Genomic DNA, 23,897 nt, shown 5'->3' on the forward strand with positions numbered 1-23,897 from the left:
AAACATAAAATACTAATGTGCATAGTCAGTGCCATCCAGTTTTTAGCTCTTTTTATGTCAAAATTGGAAACAGTTAAAATCACCATATGGGTGAACCACATATCACCAAATGTTTTGTCTTTCCCAAGAATAATCAGGTGAATAAAGAAATCAAACCAATATATTCCAGGGATAAAGACTATACAGGGAAAACTGGTACACACAATAAAGGACATGAAATAACCAAAATAGCAGATACAAATAAACAAAAGTAAATGGGCAACTCAGTCTTCAACTGGGAACATGGACCAGGTGCACTGGTAGGGTAAGTGTCCTCTGCTTTGCTAGAAACAACTGCCCCATTGCTCATAAAATGCAAAGATACAGAATAACAAAGTTTAATATCACATTAATGAGACTGATAAGGTAAGACGGTCAAACTGATGCTATATTACAAGTATTGTTTTTGTCAGTGACATAACAGTCAATTTGTCCTAGTGTAAGATTGCCCTGACTTACACAAGTTTTTTTTTTTTTCAGACAGCAGCAATGAGTTTGTCTGGGAAAAAAGTCATGGAAAGCCCCAGCAATCTCGGATTATCCTGTATCATAAGATTTTGTAGTTTTGCTATGTTTTATATTATAATGTTAATATACACATACACATATAATCATTCAATTACAAAAGTCATGCAACTACAAAATCTCAAGTTATTTGTAACAATAGAAAATTGTCAATATTGTTAAGGCATTCAGATTCATTCATTCTAGTTGTCAATAAAACTATCCTAACATCAGTTCCTATACAAAGGTAAGATAAATGTGGTACCAGATACAATGTGTACCAATTTTTGTCCAATAACTATTTAAAGTTGACAGGTTTTGAGAGCTCTGCAAAGGATGACTAACCATACAAACCTGTATCTTGCACAATGCACCAAACGCTAAGATAACAAAGCAAACAATATGTGTCAATATGGCTGTATTATACCAGCCTGTGTCTGGTACACCAACCCCACGCCAATATGGCTGTATTATACCAACCTGTATTTGGTACACCGACCCCAACTCCAGAAACTACACTTCACATAATACTTTTCTTCAACATACCAAGTGTCTTTATGTACATTGTTACTGTAATTAAGAAAGGAATGAATTACATTAGGGAAACTATCTACTAAACTGTTCAACTAAAAATTTAGAATATCTCCCTCTACTGACTTTTATTAAGGAGTACTCCTTATTAGAAGTATTCTAGTATTTTTAGCTAAACATGTACATGTATGAAGATGTATCTGAAGAAATATTGATATTGTTGGAGGACTCCAAAGCTGAGATAATTATTCAATTTAAAGGTTTCGTATGTTTAAACCTTGTAAGTGCAACCCCTCTGATCCTGAACTGCTCTATCAATTCTTATACAATTTTTAGGAAGGTTTGGCATCATACATGTATGTTGGCATGCACAATGTTATGTACACAGGTAAAAGTGTTACAACTGCATTTTTAGATTTATGTGACCCATGTTTGGCATATTTTACTCTTGTATTTCAGCATTTTAAGTAGCAGGGAAAAAAATTGTTAGAGATGATGCATTAACATAACTAGTATTAAACTGACATATAAGTAACATTCTTACAATGCTTACCATCTAAGCACAATAAATATTGATAAATAGATTTCCCTTGTAGAAATCTTATTTTCTGAGGAAATATTATTTCCTTTGAGGAAAAACTAAACATCTGATTTCCTAAAAGGAAATTTCAAAACAAGAATTTCCTTAAAGGAAAAAGAATTGAAATTTCCCTGACTAGTTGACTCTGGGCTGGGATTTAAACTACTTCAGGTGCTTACGTTACACACGCTTATCAATCCAATTCAGAAAAGGCTTATGGATACAGTCTTGTAAAATAAATAAATATACATGTGGGCCATATGCATGAACTTCTACTACAATGTACATTCAGGATGCATGTGTATGTATATAAGTGAGCTGTTTGGTTGTAGGCTGTGCCTAACTTGATCATATTAGTTGTCACTGTTAGTTGTACTTTTATGTTTAGAAGATAAACAATTGTTATGAAAGCACTTTGTGTCATTCGTTCAGACTGCTTCAAGGTGTGCTTATAACTCTTATTGAAGACCTTTTGGTGATCTCTGTATTTACTATTTTTATAAAGGTTACAACAGTACAATGGTGCATTTGTTGTGATTCACCATATCTGTTCCTTTAACCTTCCATTTGCACATTTTTTACAGTATTTTGTGATCATTTAAGCTCATCTTATTTGTATGGCAAGCCAAAATGGACAAAAATCAATGTTTAGTAATATTAGAAAATTAATTTTCAATATTACAAAATCATTTTTTTAATATTAGAAATTAATTTTGTAATATTAAAAATTCAATTTCTAATATTACATATTCCTGATTTAGTAATATTATAGTCCGAATTTCCTCTGACCCCGCAACCCTCCTCTTTTTTATTTGGATATTGATATGTCGGGTCCCAACCCATCACATCAATATCCACATAAAAAAGAGGAGGGTTGCAGGGTCAGAGGAAATTCGGACTAGTAATTTTATAAAACATCACAAATTTTGTAATATTGCAAACTGAATTTGTAATATCAGAAAATTAATTTGTAATATTAGAAAATCACTTTGCAATATTGCAAAATCTGTCATATTTTTTAATATTATAAAATGATTTTCTAATATTAAAAAATCGTAACTGAATACAACAAATCCACTTTCTAATATTAGAAAATCAATTCCTAATATTAAAAAAGGCTTTTTTTTTAAACATTAGAAATTAAATTAAATTTTTAATATTAAAAAAGTGTTTTGTGATATAAGAAATCTAATTTGTAATATTAGAAAATAAAAAAGTAATATTAAAGATATATTTTTTTAATATTGGAAAATACTAATTTTTGCCCACTTTGGCTTGCCATATATTTGTGCTACAAATCTACTAACAGTCAGGAGTTTTCGAATCTAACTGAGTACTTAAGGGACTTTGATTACGCAGCCCACCTACTCCTACAACGAAAAAGGTTGGAATTCCGTTCCTCCATACACCATGGCATGCTTAGGATGACACCAAGTCATAAAATAGCTTGCCAGACAACCTGTAGCACTGCTGGAGTAGCAGTCCACCGTGCGCCAGGGGAATGAAACTGCGCCCAGACCATTAAGTTATTTTTAGAAAAAAAAGTTGTACTTTGCACTACACTTGCTACCAATCGGTATTCTTGGCTCCGATTGAATGTTGCACTTGGCGTTCTGCACAATGTACATTGCAGACTGACACCGCCCGTCATATCAAAACATGATCGGAACGTTGCTCGTTTTAGGCTAAAAACCACTAATTCCACTTTCCATAGGCTTCTATGCTAATTTCACAATATTCAATGGCTTCTCTGGACTTTACCTTAACTTTAACCTGCAGAGGACTATATATCAGCATAATTCTACATATGTCAGCTCACAATCCTCAGAATGGCATGTGGGGTTAGCAGACTTGCAGTGCAGTACTGGTCACCGGAAGTGAAGGGTCTATAAATAGCATGGGAAATCCCAGTGTTTTCACAAGATAGGGGTATATTTAAAAATCATTATGGAGATTAGGCTTCACATCACAAGAAGCAAAATGCACCTATAAAATGTACAGAAATGTTTTTCCTTTCAGAAACTGTTTAAATTTTTTAAATAAGATGAGAACTTTTTTCACAGCACTATGAGGAACAGGGGTAATTTCTGCGTAGGACTATTTTTGCGTACGTTCCAAATGCTCATTGGTTGAATTGGTGGTCTGTAACCTAAATTTAACAAGTACCGGCTTACTTTTCAAAAGTATCGGCTTACTTGTTAAAAGTATCGGCATACTTATCAAAAGTATCGGCATACTTTTTTAATAAACAATTAATTGTATAATTATGAATCAGTCAAGTAAGGCTGACATGTAATAATTAACTCATTTTATTAGTAGCAATAAGGGCTATAATAATTGGTGCCTACATGTATGATGTATTGCATTAATTCAATTAACCATAATGGTATAAAATGTTGTCTCCTTTATTTAATCTATTATCCTGTTTATATCCTTATCCAAAAGTCTTAACATAGTCACCGCAAATTTCTTCTTTCTCTGAAAACCAACACAAATTATCTATGTGAGGCTTTCGTTCAAATTCAAGTAGCAGAGATGACGACGATAGGAGTTTAAAGACCTGTATATACCCCAGTGACTCTGTATGGTCGACCCTTTATCCCGCTTTAATATTGTAATTTATAGTTTAAATATATTATATAATTTAGAAGATTGAAATTGATAACCTAACAAAATAAAGAAAGAAAAAAATATGTATACTAATGAAACTATAACGTGATAATACAAAATATACAAAAATCATAAAAAAAAGTTAAAGAAAAATAAATGTTTAACGTACGAGGAAAAGCAAGACCAGGTGCAGTAAACCAAGTGAGAAATTTGGAAATAGAAAAAAATACGCCAAAGGTTGATAGGGGGTCGTTTTGGGAAAAGAAAAAAATAAACTGTAGATGCGCGTTATTGATATGGAAAGACCTTGATACGATCGATTTGATTGGGTACACATCTCTGTAAAGATACTTTTAACAAGTAAGCCGATACTTTCGAAAAGTAAGCCGGTACTTGTTAAAAGTAAGCCGATAGAAATATGTCAGCCGATAGAGGTTACAGACCACCAATTCAACCAATGAGCATTTGGAACGTACGCAAAAATAGTCCTACGCAGAAATTACCCCTGTTCCTCATAGTGCTGTGAAAAAAGTTCTCATCTCATTTAAAAAAATTTAAACAGTTTCTGAAAGGAAAAACATTTCTGTACATTTTATAGGTGCATTTTGCTTCTTGTGATGTGAAGCCTAATCTCCATAATGATTTCTAAATATACCCCTGTCTTGTGAAAACAATGGGATTTCCCATGCTATTTATAGACACTTCATTTCCGGTGACCAGTACTGCACTGCAAGTCTGCTAACCCCACATGCCATTCTGAGGATTGTGAGCTGACATATGTAGAATCATGCTGATATATAGTCCTCTGCAGGTTAAAGTTAAGATAAAGTCCAGAGAAGCCATTGAATTTTGTGAAATTAGCATAGAAGTACATGGGAAGTGGAATTAGTGGTTTTTAGCCTAGAAATATCCCTATTTTGACATGAACGGCCACTGATAATTATCTAGAGTAAGGATGTAGAAATACGCTAAGACAGAGGCCTATGCATTAAGAATAAAGTTCGTGTTTTCTAAATGAAAAAAAAAATATACCAATTGAATAGAAAATATTACATTCAAATAAAAATCATCATTTTTTTTTAATTTATATTTACTGTCTTTGAATATCCTGAAGTCAGGTTTCATGTTTCATCAAATTTGTTTTCCTTTGAGATAGTTTCAAGTAAGAAAATCTCCTTAAACGCCATGGAATTTTATTCAAGGAAAGTTTGACAAGTGATAAAATTTCCTCAAAAGAAATTTCAATGTGAAATATTTCCTTCGGGAGAAGCCTTTTCCTTTGAGGAAACTTTAATAAATTTTAATAAATGTCCTTCAGGGAAAATATTTTTCTTAGGTAATACTTGTTTTGAATTTTCCTCAAAGATATTTGATGTGTAGATTTTCCTCAAGGAAATGAAATTTCCACAGAGGAAATCCAGTTTTAAATGCCTAATCTGTCTAGATGGTAAGTGTTGTAATTATGTTACTTAAGTCATTTTTTTACTATTATGTTATTCCATCATCTCTAACAAAATGTGCTCCGTGGAGGTCCGGGTGACAAAAGAATAGGCCTGCAGCAGCGCTAAGCTTGTCGTAAAAGGCGACTAATAGTGCTCAAAACCTTAGCCAGGGGCTAGGGCGCTCTGCCCACAGAGCAACTGGGATGTGTGCCCCAGTTGGTGGAATGGGGTACCCCTGGTGTGTTACATGCTGGGGTTATAATACGGAAAATCTGACCGCAAACCATAGTGGTGCATCGTGTTGGGAAAGATGCCACGTTCCTCGCACGTTAAAAAACCCTAGTGTGGTATTCTCCCGGAGTAGGAACCACAGGACTCCGCCACAGGAGGCTAAATTGCCCGACCCTACCCACCTCTTCCTATTTCCAGTGGCAATCAAAATTTCTCGACCCCATTATCCTTGTGTCCCATCCCATGTTTCATTTCATTATCATTTTATCATCAACTTCATGTTCATCGCCTGAATATGGCTGAAATATTGTTGCTCGGACGTTAAACCCCAACAAACAAACAAACAAATTAACAAAATGTTTTCGCTGAAACTTGAAATAGCGAAGACATGAAATCCATTTTTTCACTCACCGGAATTGCAAACTTGTCCTGGAGAATGTTCCTGCTTTGAACATGTTGAATCGGATCTTTAGTGTGCTATAATAATATAGTTCACAGAAGCAGAAGCCCACAGGCATGTATGCCACCCTATTCGGCTAAACTATTCTGACTCCGAGCCAATATAAGACGCTACTCTAACCCCAAAATACCGCGTGTTTGGAGTTTGAAGGCAGAGAAGCAGTGACTACCAATTTTAAAATCATTGGTCTGAGTCGGCTGGTCGAACCCACGACCTCCCACACTTGATCGTCGGGTGAGCACGATTCTCCGAGACCATCGAGGCTGTGACAAGAAATGGAAGGATAGACGGACAAAATGACTGAAAGTCATCCCAATACATGTAACTTACAATGGAATGTCTAATTTTAAAGCAAAAGATGTACTTGAATCTTCTATGTCACTTGTGGCTTCTCAATAAATGCTTGCTTCTGTAAGAGTAATCAAGGGAACCAAGGTTATAGCGGCAATCAAAAGAATGTAATCCAGGGACAAAGACCAAACATGGAAAACAGACATACACAAAGAACATAAAGTAACTAAAATCACACATACAAAGTAACAAAAGCAAAATGAGCAAATCGGACTCCACTAAAAACTGGGAGCATGGACCAGGTGCACCGGTAGGGTAAGCGTCCTCTGCTTTTGTGTAAGTGTCGATACGCGTGATTAAAGGGATCAACACCAGTTTCACAAATGGGTACTTTTTAAAGCTTTGGTATTTATATGCAAAATAACTGTTCTGACTCTCGGAAATTATATGGATGATGGCTGCTTTTTATCAATTTAGATCGAAGATCAGAATTAGCAGTCGCAAGAGCCTTTAGATTCGTAAATGCCTGATAGCATTTGCAATTAACTTACACTACCGCAGTAAAATAGTCCAATCAAATCCCATTTAGGTTCAAATGCAGATAGTTAGCTCCATTTCATAGGTATTTCTAATTCATCAAATTTAATTCTATATTCTATCACAAATACCATTAAAATTTTGTTTAGACGAAGGGATAGGGATTTCGATAATGCATTTCTCGGAAATCGTGTCAGTCTGCGGCCTGGCGACAAATGCTTTTGTGTGATAATCATTCTATTGGGTTATTTTGGCCATGTATAAAGATAATAGAGCTGCAGGTGCTCCAGGGCTTTGATATGGCTGCGTTGTCTGCAATATACATGACTCCAGGGCCTTGATATTGCAATGTTGTTTACAATATTCATAATCGGTGACATTGTATTTTAGAGTTTTGCGTTTATGTTAATGTACGTGTGTCTGAAACTAGGTGCCTAAAAAACTAAGCACTTTAAATGACACATAGGTGTCTATGCGATAAGCATGTAGCACTTGAGCTATTAAGCTTATCAACTGAGGAATGTGGCTAATTGAGAGGGACATGTATCTAAGGACATGATTTATTTCAATGATTGTGGCGGCTGAAGTTGGAATGATTTGACAGACAGTTTCGACCTGGAGGTCGATAACCTAAATTTCGATTTAAAAATATTTAGAATATTGGAAAGGCCAACTTGTAGTTTGTAGTTCAATTACGCAGATTGTTGAAAAGTTTTGTGTTCATTCATCTAGGTGTTCCACGTAAACCAACATCGAAGCTGAATATTGCGCAAACTGGCACCATGCTACGATGCATTTTTAGTTACTGTGTGTTTTGTCTACGTAATCTGAATGCAACTTGGCGATTTATTGTGGCATAAAAATTCAAACGATTGATATACATGTAAATTGATTAAGTACATGAGTACTTTGATTTATTACTGTTTTGTTTGTTTTGGGTCTTCTCTTTATTTTTTTTTATTGAAAACGCCTTTCTTTCTTCGTTGCTTAATTTTGCTTGTTCTTTATAATTAAAAATACAGTGAAACCTGTCTAAACCGAAGATATTTTGGAATTGTTTTGAATTACCGAGATGTAAGATATATTAAAATTGATTTCTAGAGACTTTCAAAGTGTCTGGATGACACAAGTTTTCGGATTGTTATGGATTGTATCTAGACAGGTTTTCGGATTATTCTGGGTTGTGTCTAGACAGGTGTTTGGATAATTCACGGTTCTGTCAAGACAGGTTTTCCGATTATTCTGGGTTCTGTCTAGACTTGTTTTCGGATTATTCTGGGTTCTGTCAAGGCAGGTTTTCGGATTATTCAGGGTTCTGTCAAGGCAGGTTTTCGGATTATTCTGGGTTCTGTCTAGACAGGTTTTCGGATTATTCTGGGTTCTGTCTAGACAGGTTTTCGAATTATTCTGGGTTCTGCCAGGACAGGTGTTTCACTATATAACGCTATCTACAGCAGATGAAACCACGTGCACACACTTTATATACATAGGCAGGTCCTCAGGGTATGATTAATGAAATGAAACGTCGGCATGTTGTATTGGCGAGTGCTCCGTGCTTTACTCTTATGCTCTGAATTTTATCTGACATATCACAAAATTGATGCTCAAAGATAGGCTTTTCTAAGTCTTCTGAAACGCACCTCGCTCAGGGCTTCTGGAAGATTTATTGGATGTGTTGTATATATATATATAAAGAACCTGGATGTTCCCTCTTCATTTAGGTTTCATATTTGCATGTGGCATCCCCAACATTCTTTGTATATATATGTAATGATATGACAAACACAATAATAGAAACTGGTAGGTATAAAATTTTTGAAAGTTGTTCCTATTGCAGTACTGATATTGAAGACGAGTTACATGTTGTTATATGATGCACTGTTTTGCAGATTTTAGGCAATCTATTCTAAATGATGCACCACATTTAAATAAAAATTTGAACATGCTATCAGAAAATGAAAAATTTGAACTTTTTTCTAATAATGAAAATATGAGTAATATAGCTGCCAAAACTAGCAGCAATATTTTATCAAGAAGTAAAAGTCTTTTATATCACTAATAAAAAAATACATGTAAATGGTTTACTTGTTGATTTTTAAGAAATAAACTATACTTTATAATTGTAATGTATATGCTTTGTATATAGAATACACTTACATGTAGGTCTTTCAACAGTCTCTCATAAATCTTTTTGTTTTGGTGCATACAATGCTTTGTTTTACATGTTATATGTAGATTTTAAATATGTATGTTTGTATGTGTTGATCGAGACTTTGATAATATATTGAATCTTTGAATCACAATCATTGACAATTAAGTCGATTTAACATTTTAATTTGGACAGACTCGAAATGAAACGATTTAGTTTCTGAGATTTTTTTTTTAACCTTATACGTATTTGCAATGAGACCATTACTTCACAATTTATTCGAAACTGCTTGTACTAGTCCCAATAATGCAGACGTACTGCAGGTATCAAAATCGTTCGTGTTCGTATTATGATTTTAGGCTATGCCTATGGTAGACGGAACTCAACGTTGTATTAAAAGACAAAACAGCGCATCGGGCCATTACAGCAACCCGAGGCCATTTATAATACCAAGGAAATGTTACAGGACCAATATAGAAAAGGCCATACATTGATACTTATATTAACCAACTTTATTTCAGGACGTAGTCAAAGTCTTTTATTAATACACGTACCAAGGTCATGAAACATTGGCATGCAACAGGGCCAATATCGAAAAGAAAGCCATAGATGGTCATTGATACTTTCGTTGACAAATTTTATAATCATATATGTTTGTATTTTGTTTCCCATATTTTTTGTATGTTTGTTAGATTTTCGCTTCGGACAACTTCATGGTAGACCTTTGTCGTCCATCGTTCGTCTACACAAACAAACATTAAAGGTGGTACTTTTAGTGCAAAGTGAAGTGTGTATTTACGATTATTAACACTTTCAAACAAAAAAACTCAATTTCTTAATCCTGAGGATCGAAATAGTGAAGTATTTAGTCAAAATAGTGTTCACATAACAAGTGTTGGAGTCTCTCAGCGATATTTCAATTAGGGATTTCTGAAAGTATGTAGAAATAGGGAGACAAATATTAACCGCTCGACTTCAGTCTTTTATAAACTTATTGTAGCTTTCACTTCTCTATACATATAGGGATAACGTTGAACAAGTCAATCTCATTTCGACATTGTAAATAAAAAAAAAGATCACTATTTACGAAAGCTTTTCAGTTACCATTTATTTTATTATCAAAATATGCTCCGGGATATTTTGTACTGAAATTAAATACTTTAACTAAGTAGAACAATCATTTGTCTCAGAGATAAAATCGAACTTACCCACCATCTACCAATCCATTACACAAATGCAAAAATCCAAATAAAATTCCAGACAAACACAGTAATGTTCCCATCCTTTCATCCAATTGTAACCGACATTTTCCTAGAATGAAACAAATAAGATATTTAAAAACTAAAAAATTGTAAATCACCAATCGTTTCCAGCATGTCAATGTTCAGCATGCTAAATTTTAAAACATTATCGAGTTCAAGGAGTCTCATTTTCGCACTGAGACTTTTTAATTACAATGTAATTAATGCCTTTAATTACATATAGGAGGGCTGAACGGTGACGCAGTGACCGATAGTCAGAGAGGACTTCTCAGTTCATAAAATGCTGCAGATTTATTCTAACGACACTGTATTGTAAGTAAGCACTGGCCCGTGACAGAACAGCCTTCGGCTTGAGAGTTATGGCTACCGTTATACTCTTCAGAATTTGTTCAATACGAAGTTGCCTTGACTCCAACTGTCAGGTCTTTTTCCATTAGTTCCTACATACGTCAGAGGCTTAGCTAGTCCGCCAGGTACTGCTAGAGGCTAGAGCCGTGCCAATAATTACGGCAGGCAGAACAAAATTTCTATAAAAATGTATTAACATGATGTTAGCTGAAGTAAATTGATCAAGTCTTGATATATTTGTTTATTTAGCCGAAAGAAAGAAATATTTATATTATTGCATAATATATAATCTGTTACAAGCGATTAATTATTCTTAAATACTTGCTAATTAGTTGTCTCGCTAATAATTTATGTAAACAACCAACATTTTATAAAGATTGGAAAAATGTATATATAGTGAAAAAAGACCTGACAGTTGGATATATATTTAACATATTTTCCTATTTGACCTGGTAGCATGTTTGTGCCCAGTCCGAGTCTAGTAATTGTTTTTACGTGATGCCTTTTACCACTGTAAAATGAGGATTTTACATTAACATTAGGTTTTAGCTGTTTATGCCAAATGTGATTCTAATTTTGCCAGCTTGTCTGCCATTTTTGTTTAAAGATTTTGGAAATAATAGAAATAAATTCTTTTTCACTTTTAACCCAATTTTGACACCAACAGTAGGGTTTGATAGAGCTTGTTTTGCCGGTCTGTCGCTTATTTCATTACCCGGAATACCGACATGTGCCGGAATCCATTTTATAATTACGCTTTTATTTTTCCGTTTTAGAAATTGTGCGTATAGTTGAAAAAGAGTTTAACAAGTCTGGTCTGCTAGATTTATTATTTTTTATAGATTGAAGAGAACTTCAAGAATCCGTGAGGATGACAATATTTTGTCCTGATAATTTTCATCTATTATCAATTTTAGCGCAAGCGATATTGCAGTCATTTCTGTTGAATAAACGGAAAAATAAACGGAAATATTTTCAGTCAACCGAGTAGATAATGATACTCTTTTACAAGGGATAAAGAATGCATTTGATATTTTACCAGAAGCAGGATCCTTGGAGCCATCTGTATATATTTTTAAAAAGTTTCTATATTTTTCTATAATTTGCATAACAGCTGATTTAGTCAAATGCGGATTGTCCTTTTTGTCCACCTGTTTTTAATACACTCGGATGTGTTAGCCGTACCAATTATCCAGGGGGCATGTTTTGGTTGTTTGTTTTGAACGATATCTATTGTATCTAAATCATTATCTGAGAGAAATTGACGTACTCTGAAACCATATGAGCAGTCATTTTTTCCCCACTTATGTGAATATCTGTTAGTATATTCCGAGCATTGTTCGGTTAACTTGTTGGCTGGATTGAAGAATTTTGTTTAAATCTAGCATAATATTTAAGACTCAGCTGATCTCTTCTGAGCTGTAAAGGGAGTTCACCTGCTTCTGCTAGAACTTTTTAAAGGTGTTGATTTGATTGCCCCTAGAACAATTTTAAGTCCCCTAGATTGAATGCGGTCTAGTTTTTCTTTAACATTTTGAAGGGCAGAATTAAAAAATTAAAAAAAAGTTTAAAATTGACCTTAATAGAGACCGGTAAAGCAAAAGTAAGGACTCTGTTCGCATGCTAAAATTATTTGCTTTAACATATGTCAGCAAGTTCAAAATTGGTTTTGATCTTTCTTCTAAATATTGCACATGCTCATTCCATGTAAGACGTTTGTCAAAAGTGTGACCTAAAATTTGACATGTGTTTGAAATGAGATTGGTTTATTTTCTAAAAATAAGCTGACAGAGGTCTCTTTTTTATCGCCAAAAATAATTCCCACTGTTTTGCTTTAAGATATTTGAAAGCCCCATTTTGTTTACCACTTACTAATGCTGTTAAGGGTTAACTGCATTTTTCGAGTACGAGCTTTAAGATCATATCCCCTTAACCACATGACACTGTCGTCTGCAAATTGTGATAAAATGGCGTTTTGAAATTGTCATCTACTTTTTAAAGTCATCTATCATGGTATAAAAAAGTGTAGGGCTAATAAGGCTACCTTGAGGAATACCATTATCTAACTCAAATTAATCTGATTCTTCTTGACTAACTTTTACTTTAATTTTTCTATCTTGGAGAAAATCAGCTATAAAGTTAAACATATGCCCATTGATGCCATATGATTTGCATTTATATAACAATCCTGGTTTACAAACTAGGTCAAATGCTTTTTCAAAGTCTAGGAAAACTGCTAAAAGATTTTTTTTTTTAACTTTAGCCTTTTTGATATCATCCTTCAGCGTTAACAAATGGTCTAGAGTAGACCGACCCTGCTTAAAGCCGCTTTGCATATCTTTAATTATATTTTTCTCTTCGAGAAGAAATTTGAGTATTTGATTAACCATACCTGCCACAAGTTTACAAAGATTAGAAGTTAAAGAAATAGGACGGTATGATTTTGGATCAGATTCATTTTTCTTAGGCTTAGGAATAGGAATAATTTACCAATTTTCCAAATTTTCTTTATCAAATCTAAAAGCAATTATAGCATGTTTTCGGGCATGTGTTAAAACATTTCATAAGACATTCTGTGGTCACCTGGTGCTGACGCTTTTTTTTATTTCTAATTATTTTACACATCTCTATTGTAGAGGGTAGGTTGTATTTTGATTGATTATTAGTATGACAGTTATCTTTATGAATTGGATTTGAAGCTTCAAAATTGTTCTTGTGAACTTTGAATTCTGGATCAAGGTGTTGGTTACTTGATGCGATAGCAAATGTGCGAGCCAAAAGATTGCTTTGTCCTTATTGGAAACTGCTTGAAAATTATCAACAGAAAGTGTAGGAATATTGCTATCCCTGTTACCTTTAGGCCCTTAACCACAGTCCATACTTGTTTGACGTTGGATTTGTTGTTCAATTTGGAACAAAAGTTTTGCCAATGGTCTTTTCTAGCATTTTCTATAGTTTTTTGAAATGACTTAATTTCTTTTTTATATTCTGGTTATCATTTTCGGATTTTGACTTATTGAAAATACGTTCTTTATTACGTATTTCTTTCTTAGCGTCAGTGCATTGTTGAGTCCACCACGGACAGTTCACCCTTTCATGAACAGTGCCGTTGGTTTTTGGTATTGAGTGCGAGCTCCCAAGTACAAAACAAAAATAGACTAACTACTCATGTGTATTTCATATCGGTGAAAAATCCGATTTTCTAATTGGATAAAAAGTGGTCATTCCACGGAAGAATCTCCATCAAACAATAATATCATGAAGCAAAACGGACCAGAAAACCGGTCATTGTCAGAGCATTTCACGATAATGACCACCTGGGGTCCTTTGATAAAACACAGTTGCGATGCAGATTTGCATGTGACAAAGTCCCACTTCTTTTGGCACTCGTCGCAACTTCGGCCGAGTCCGTACCCTCCTCATACCTCGTCTGTATTACGTCAGCTGCCATTGGAACTACTTTCGGAAATCTTCTATGTAGAGGTATTTAATGTTCATTTAAAGATGGATGCGCCCATAATATGGATTTGAAAATGGAAAATGTGTGCTTATAAATATAAACATGTCGTTTTCTAAGATAATTAACTTAACTTTTTAAATTCTATTTTACGGATATGTACGTCTTATTGATAGAGCGTATCGTACACCCTATGGCTAGGTCAAGCGAGCCATATTTCTAATGGTCATAGGTGACGCGGTCAACTTCCGGCGAATAAATGTAGCGCGTAGACACATATTAAATTCCGTATCACATCCGATGGATTGAGGTAGAGTAGCGGAGTCACCCGAGGTTTGCCGATTGTTCTTTTGGGTTAAATTATATACACAACAAAATACATCAAAGATATGCATGGTTCCTCAATGAAATGAATATAACAACTATTTATTAGTGGTTCCGGTCGGAGATGGTGTCACATCTCGAGGAGTCGAGTCATGCCCTCGACCTCTACGCTCTGACCACATTCATGAGAAAGAAACAAAAAGCAACTTTTGTTTCAATCAAAATTGGCTACTACTGTTTTACATGCCTCGGGACACAAAAGTATTTAACATTACTTGTAATTATAAGATGGCTATTTTTTTTTTTTTTTTTTTGGTAACAGTTTTACAAATCTTTGAATCTATTGCATGTTTAGTAACCTTAAAGTATCGTTTGTTCCCCGCAAAGTTCCAAAGTATTCCGAGTAAAAAAAACTTCAGTACACTACCTGAAATAAATTATGAAAACATAAATATAAGACTCACATACAATGTTGAATTTTGGAAAACACGTGTAGAATAAGTCGGGTTCCACCATTTATATTTATAACCCCACCGTTTGTTTAAATAAAACCCACCATAGGCGCTGAACCATTACAAATGTCCCCAAAGAGTTACATGTCGTAAATCTTATATTTTACTGTCAACAGTTGTTCATTATTACATTTTGCAAATGGTGCATTATGAAATACAAGAGTTTCAATCTTGTAAAATTGTGGTTATTATATTTACATCTCTCTCTAAAGGTTAATTGGGATAACCGTGGCATTCCTATGAAAATTCTTGTTACCAAATTTCTCTGCGACATTGAAATAATTGAAAATGTATATTCTGGCCTTCACATAGAGAATAAATTTTCTGACCTCAGTTAAAATACTTCATACAATGAAATGAAAATGTAGTTGAAAAATATTAATTAAAAACTTAAAAACTCAAAAATAAATATTCTGACCCCAAAAAAATTACCAGCCCCCACAAACATACAAACTTCAGAATTAACTAAGAAAATGCATTGTCTGTGAAAAGCAAAAGTTAACAACTGCCGATAGTAGATGTGATATTTACGCACTCTTTGTGACAGTGATCATTATACCATTCCAGACTTCATTGTTTTCGTATTTAAACTTTAGCCCTTTATTGTAATCCATTATTCGATTTGGATTTTTTACCATTTATTTACACATTCAATATCTTATTCCAACTACGACCCTTGCCCCCTCCCCCTAACAAAAAATATTTTTATAATTTATCTTGCGCGAGTAATATTAGTCAAGCAATTATAGATTATCCAAAATTCTAATCATAAATACCTAATATTAGAGGCCACAACTGAAATACAAAAAAAATAATAGCTTTTGAATATTTTTAGCCTTATTCTAATATCTGACAAACTTTAAATGATTATTTAAGTCAAAAGACCAGAAAGTCCCACTGACACGTTAATCATTTTACAAACAGCGCATAATCAACCATCAAATCTGGTATTTATGAATTAAACCACCAAGAAAAAGAAACAAAATCAAAAGGAAAACAAAGACAATAATGTAATATCTAATAAAAAACAACAAATTATTAATACCATGCTTTGACTGGAATACAGAGTGTTAATACCCAAAGGTAGTAACAACATATACAAGGTGATGATATGACAGGATAAAGAGGGAGATAGTAGGGGAGATAATTCCACATTCAGGGATTGTACAACTAACCATAAATACTATGGCATGATAACCAGTGATCTGAGTAGATACAGTTTGTAAGACAAAGCTTGTATAACAATTGATACAACCAAAGGATGGCGATGATGAAGATAGGGAGAACTAGTTTCACATCAGAAGTCACAGCCACAGAGGCAATAATATGCCTATTGAATTAAAGACAAAAATAAGTGTATTATAGAACGTTTATTGCTTTTCGAGCATAAGGGGGCGCCTCTTTGAATCCGCCTTTAATCGTTAATACAATTCAACAACTTAGTATTATTGTTGAGAAAAGGAACAAAGCAAGATCAAGATATTCTTGTCCAAAAATAGCAAAATGTCGTTACAGCAACAATACATTACAGCAACAATACATTACAGCAACAATACATTCGGTAGCCAACATTTTCTTTCTCTTTTTATATAGCGATATGAATGACCGTCTCTACCTATGTTTTCCTCACTATCCGTCTGTCTCAGTAAGGGACGAAAAGGACAGATAACTAATAATGAATTGACTGTGGACAAACCTGCTAGATAATACATCTAAGGTATTGCTGCTTGATCGTGAACGGAGGATGTTGAGGTTAATTTGTCGACAAGTTTAACAAATCTTTTACACACAAAACTAGAATGTCTGCAAATATGATTTCCATTTGCTTTCAATAAACTATTTTTTTTCTCAGAAAATGCGAAAGGTACGAAAGCCCAATAGGTACGGAAGCGTATTAAGGCCATCCTTTTTATATATTTTATTTCTAACTGTCGACTTTAATTTTGGATTTATCAATTTTAATTTGAAATTTTTTTCCATTGGGTTCCCGTATTAAAAATCTAATAAAAATGTTTTTATCAATTTAGATCGAAAATCAGAATTAATATAGCCGACAGAGCAAAATAGATTTGTACGCTCTATTAACATCTGCAGTTATATCTTACACTATCACCGGCATACCACGTTAAAGATTAATTGCAGACTATTACAAAAATTTATGTCCCCTTTATAGGTTTTCTAATATATCAAGTTTCATACCATGTTATTTACACTAATAAACTATTTTTACAGTGGACTTTATTTGCTGATTAATTTGGTTAAAACAAAATTTGGTTATATTACAGTCCTTTGTTTGAATGTCTGAACAACGATATAATTGAAGTAGGTGACCTCCAACCTCTTATTAGTACCTGTTCATTTCTTAGCATTTACCCTGATAAACCAGTTGTTCAATTGCCTTTAAATGCTTTATTCTTAGACGCATTATAATCTGGGAATAAAAACTGCATGAGTATATTAAATTTAAGATAAGGTCACCACTCATGGATCCACACGGGAGCCCCTCCACGGTAAAAAATAATTACATTATAAATAGACATCCATGCTAGAAATGAAAATATAGAGGGGGATGCCGAGTACCAATCGGAAGAGTTGTCTTTAGATATTTCATGCAGGCTTGGGGCGTTTCCAAATATTTTTAGTGTTACACAAACTTTTAAACAAAAGGGTTGCCCCGACCGTCGAAACCATCTAAGACTTTGGCGTTTATGTTAATGTATGTGTCTCTGGAACTAGGTGTCCGGAAACCAAGCACTCTGTTTATAGGACAATTTGTAGCTTATCAAATGAGAAATAGTTTCGACTAGTTCAGAGGTACGAGTATCTAAGGACAGCTTTTGTTTTAACGACTGTGACTTCAGTTTGAATAATTTGACCGACAGGTTCGACCTAAAACTAGTTTGTAATTTAATTATGCAGTACGTCGGAAGGTTTGGCGTTCATACATCTAAGTGTACCATGTAAACCAACAACGAACCTGAATATTTCCCACACTGGCGAACAGCTACGTTTATGATGCCAGGTGAATTTTGATGTGGTTTTAAAAGATAAATTGAATGCCCCTCGTCAACAAAATGGCAACTTTAAATGAAAGATTTTAATAATAATTCATAACAACGATCTTGTGTTTAGATACGTTTGAAGTCGATTCCCGTTCTTTCTTTTCTGCCTATCCCTATATTTGCAATTTGACGATTATGAGGCGTACTAATTCAAATGATCAGTATATTAAGCTGATTTAGTATACGAGTACTCTTATTAAATAGATTGGTCAAATGCTTTTTCATTTTTTGTAGACGAATCGTTATTTTGATATTACATAGGTCACTGTTTCGACAAAAAATACTGCCCTTTATTTCAAATTTGCGATAGGGCTCAAGAATGTGCGTGATCGGTATAAAGTCGAAACGAAATACCAAACAACGAATCGTTTAAAGTATTAACAGTATACACGTACGATGGCGATACATCTAGTCTTCATAGGCACATGTATATGCAAGGGAAAGGAAGTCCGAGCTTCTGTAGAAACATGCTTTTAATTTGTTCATTTTACTCCTTTTTTGCATAAGGCTAACAAAATTTTCGATGGGTGGGGTTAAACCTCCGAAACTCCTTGAATCCACCATGGTTGTATACACATTACCTGGAAGCGTTATATTAGATTTAACTCTAATTTATCATAAATTGCGGCAAAAAGGTGTATTTTGTTTCTAATTTATGTGTAAATTTTACATATTAAAGGGTAAAAAATAAAATATTAAATCTATGAAAAGTTTCAATGCATTTTCCATAATAAAAATAACGTTATAGATAGAGCCTTATGGAAAGGTCATACTCAGTTCATTATATTTGACATATATCAACTCGATATTGTAACCCTTTCTTTCCTACATTTAATACTAATTGAATATATTAATAATTGTAGTTTAAGACGTCATAAAAGGATGTTTTTATAGTAGTCGATTAATAGAATTTTAGCTTCTACGTGTCAAATGTTTCTTAATAGATTTGTAAAACTATTATTTGAAAAGAAACAAAAGAACATTTTGAATTCGGTCATTCATTGTGCTGCCAAAACAGAACAAGACGTCAATACTGACACTGAAAGACAGCAGTCAACTTATACATGTACAATGTAACTGTAAGCAGTTATGTCTTTAATCGGGAACGCACCGATTCTTAAATTTATAAAGAAATCAAAAACAGAAGTCTTCAAAATTCGGTAACTGTCAAATATTCTATGCCTCTGATTTTGGCTTGCTTTCAATATCCGAAATGGCACGAATTCGATATGCTCTAAAATCGGGTGACTTCCGCTTGTATCTTGGTCCCCTTAATATCATTACTCTTTCGTAACCGTGATGAACAGATTTTTTTCAATCAAAACAAATGATTACCAGGAAGTGCGGATAATGTTTCCGTTCCATAGGTTTCTTTGATGATGTATATGATCTAGAAAGTCAATTGTAACGAACCCCTTTGTCTGAATCAGAAACTGGATAATGTTCAATGATAACCGATCATTTCATCTTTTAATGTAAACTTCCCTTTCTCATACAAACAAAACACACACGTACAACACACGTGTATGATATTTAAGAGGTACATTTTTGATCTTGTATGACGCTAGAACTATGAAGCTATGGCGGTAAACACGGCACCGATCACCAGCTTAACGTGGAGTAATAATATATAATTATGCAAATCATATGCGAATGTGAAGTACTAAAATTACGAATGACGTTACGCACGCTATTGCGGCACATTCGGTAACATCAGAATTCGACGTTTGTCCACACTTTTCGTTTCCTGCTTGCTTGCTTATTGAAACATCTGTACAGTAAAGCAAATACAATATACAATAGTTTTTGATTGGTAGCAATTAAAACATCTTGAAAATTTCTTACAAAATCGAAAAGATTAATTAATTTCATTATCAGTACTACCGGTAAATTAAATTTGCACTTGCATGTGCACCGCAGCGGGGAATGCAACCACCACATACATGCACACTCTGTCAGTCTAGAGAAGGAATATAGGAACTTTCTCCTGCGATAAGTTAAAATGTACGTTTTGATTTACATGTATCATTATATGTAACATGTGCTAATAGCAGAATCTGTACCTTTCACAACTTAGTATTTCGATTGAAAGAGCTTTTTATTCATCAGAAAATCGGGCTTTCATCAACACCCATCAGGTAGCCGCTCATTGATTTTCTTTTCATTTGCTCATTTGCGTTTTCCAAAATAAAAAATGTTTATGACTTCCTTTCCTGTATTCATTTTATCTATTAGCATTCTGCTTTTCTGTACTTTTTTAAAAGTTCTGTCAACACTATTTTGCGTTTCAGTCATTCAACTCCGATCGAATTCCTATAAACTATCAGAATTTATTCTTTTCTTTTCTGGTTTATTCTTTTGTTTGTTAGTAACACAATATACAGACACTTTTAGTCTTTTTATATTTCTTTGATTTCGATTTTTTCGTCTCTTTCAGTTGCGTGTTCTATACTTGTAATTGCAGAAACGAGTATAAGTGTCTGGTTCTTGTCATCTAAGGCGGAAATTATTTATGTTTTATTTTATAATTTCCAGATCGACGGAAAACGTTCCAAACGTTCAAAAAGTGAAAGTTCGACAAATCGCTAGACATTTGTTTTGTTCGAATTTTATCCGTTTCAAATGGTTAAAACCATAAAAATGAAATATGTGTATTCCTAAGTGTATGTACAATTACAAAGTATCTTTATTTCATAGAAGAAATTTTCAGCTGATTGTAGAATTGCGTTGGAGCATGAAATTTTTTCAACGAACACGGAAAATATTGACATCTGACATTTCGGAAGACATTTTCAAAAAGACGTAACTTTTTTGTTTGTATTGAAAATTTTATCGAATGTCGACGTAGAATTGCTGAAAGTATGATTGTATATTTTTAGGAAATATTAATCGGAAAAGAATATTGTGTAAATAAGTTCTCACATTAACAACAGAATTTGATTACTGAACACTTTTAGAAATCTGACCATTTACCAACAATTTCATTTTTGCACTGAATATTTTTTGCCTAAAATTAATGCAAATTTCGATAATTATTTCAAAAAGAACATACGAAATTATTCTTCCAAGCAAAATATGGCGATTTTCGTACCTCTTGCAATAGCGCAATTCACTATTTTAACTTTTTTGGCCTTACAGTTTGTTACACCTGACATACGGAATTTTGACGTTTTTACGGGTTTTCGGAAAGTTTAATTGATAAGAAAGAATTAGAAGTAATATGTCCGACAAATATTCAGAAATTATAATTTGTCCCGATTCCAACAGTATACAGCTTTTACATAAGCACAGTTTTGATTGTTTTCAATAGACATTTATAGTTTAGATAGGTGTGTTTTTTCGACACAGCCGCAATAGCGTGCGTAACGTTGAATGCAAGAAATCGCTAACAATATTAGCGACTTAAAAGTAGGACATCAGACTATCATGTGCTCATTTTCTTAAAAAGATTGCACTTAATTAATCAAATTTTTCATGCAACAATGGGAGGGCGCGTTTAGCCCTCGGACTTTTTCTGGATACGCTACTGTAATTTCTACGATCGTGTCAGAATCGTAAAATGTAGTGAATGGCTTTATCCAAGGCCTTGTAAGGTTGAAGTGGACGGTATTCGAGGTTAATTTTAAAGAAGTAAGTTGAGGTAATTTTTTCTTCAGATTTCGTCCACTTCCCGTTTATTATCATTTGGTTTAAATGAAAGTGCAGATAGTAGGTGACAAGTGCAAAATTGTTTCCAACGAAAAAAAAATCACTAAGATCAAGACCATGGCTGAATTCATATTTACTGTTTTTGACGACACGCACGACCAATAATCTCTAAATTTCAAAAGAAAAGTCATTTCGGAAAACGTAGTCAATAAGTGAAGTAAACACCACTCCGAATTCTTTGGATAGACCCATCTGGTACCTAATCCAATAGTTATCATTGAACTATGAGTAACTATACTGTCACTGCCATAACATGCGTACTGTTTCCGACCATTTAAATACAGTTATCTTAAGAAGTAGAAACAAATTTACATTCAAATTGTCTTTGGGTTGTGTGTGATTTAATGATACAAGCAGATAAAAAAGGGGTGTACCCCTTTCGTTCGACAAGTGCGGTTGTTTATATAGAAGAAATTGCATGGAAATCACTGTAACTTCCACCTTCTTTCATTCAGAATTTCTGAATGCGTCACTGTATGTTTGAATTCGCTAGTTTCTAGAATTAACATTTGTCGACTGATTTAAAGAGAGTAGTGTAATAATTATGCCTCAATGGTAAACACTCCCAGAGCGTGCCTTTTCTTTTCTTACTCCCATGATATAACGTGTTTCTTGTGACCAAGCGATAATTTCTGGGAGACTTAATATGCCTGTAGGTAAAATGGTCACTGAGTCAGATTTAACTGCGGATATGCCAGGGCGGATCCATAAATTTTGAAAGGGGAGTTCAAGGTATTATTTTTGCTCATATTTGCCAAAATTTTTGCACTAAATGAACAAAGTTTCTCTTAAAAGGACGGGGTTCCAACTCCAGGACCCCTATCCGGAGCCGCCACTGGATGCCAGGTTTCGAATTGTCCAGGTATTTCAATATGCACGTTTACCTTTGAGGAAAGCTTATACAACTATTTGATATTACTTAATAAATGTATTGTTAATATTTTCAATTTTGCTTAGGACTGATTAGTCCAAATTAAAAAAAAATCATTTCATCTTTTATAATAATGACACAATGTTCAACAAGTTGTTGTAATGACAGAGTTGGAAAAATGAAATTTTACCAGAGAATCATAACAACCTAGAAATAAACATAAGGCATGCTATGACCCCCACTCCAAAATAAAAAAAAAATATTTAAATAAATCGTGTAGGTTGTTAAATTTTTCACATAATGGGATGGTAATAAATTATGAAACCCCCTTTTCGCTGGAAAATTTTGTAAGTTTTGACATAATTATCTTAAACCCCTTTTTTCTGGACCCTCTTTTTTTAAATTTTTGAACCCGACCCTGCATGTAATGTGCTCGTAGCTGATAACATCGATATCATGCTATTGGTTCAAACTGTTTAATGCTTCCGATTTTGTGATTTTGACACTGATTGCTACAAATTTGATAAAACAATTTTGTCACAGTCATAATTTAATTATTACAATAGTCAAAATGGTCCTGCAACTTTAACTTAAATGTCCCTATATTTTCATTAAAATAGCCTCCCCAATTAAACTAAATAAAGTTGGCATTTATTGCTACATACCCGTTGAACTTATTAATCCATAGAGAATTGTGGTAAAAATCAAACGAACTTTACGGTACAACTCCTGTTTTACGAAATGAATTTAAATGTCAGCGAATGACTTGTAAAAATTAAATTCGGTGACGAAAGAATATGTTGACCTGTTTGTTTATAATAGATAAAAGCGATAATTGGTTGAAATTGGATAAACGTACATGTTGTAGCGACATAGGCCTGGGCATGAAACCAAGTGAACCGGTCAGGTATGACCATTTCCCATTAAATCTGACATATTATACCAAATGAAATAAGGCCGCTCCAAATATGTTGCTAGT

The 23,897-nt window shown here is 33.8% G+C and overlaps 1 protein-coding gene across 2 annotated transcripts in view; it reads right to left on the minus strand.

The window, feature by feature from the left end:
• LOC148609868 (uncharacterized) overlaps nucleotides 1-23,637 on the minus strand; it is an 87,674-nt gene extending 64,037 nt beyond the window's left edge. For both annotated transcript variants that reach the window (XM_088541348.1, XM_088541347.1), the window contains exons 1-3: nucleotides 23,584-23,637; nucleotides 10,583-10,685; nucleotides 1,024-1,113 (exon numbers count right to left, since the gene is read on the minus strand). In XM_088541348.1, coding sequence (XP_088397474.1) covers nucleotides 1,024-1,113; nucleotides 10,583-10,656 — 164 coding nt within the window. In that variant the 5' untranslated portion in view covers nucleotides 10,657-10,685; nucleotides 23,584-23,637. The remainder of the gene's footprint in view (nucleotides 1-1,023; nucleotides 1,114-10,582; nucleotides 10,686-23,583) is intronic.
• Between the last annotated feature and the right edge of the window lie 260 nt (nucleotides 23,638-23,897).

The sequence above is a fragment of the Perna viridis genome, chromosome 8 (genome assembly GCF_037379345.1).
Source record: "Perna viridis isolate PV_CMFRI_1.1 ecotype Kerala chromosome 8, ASM3737934v1, whole genome shotgun sequence".
Classification (NCBI taxonomy): Eukaryota; Metazoa; Mollusca; class Bivalvia; order Mytilida; family Mytilidae; genus Perna; species Perna viridis.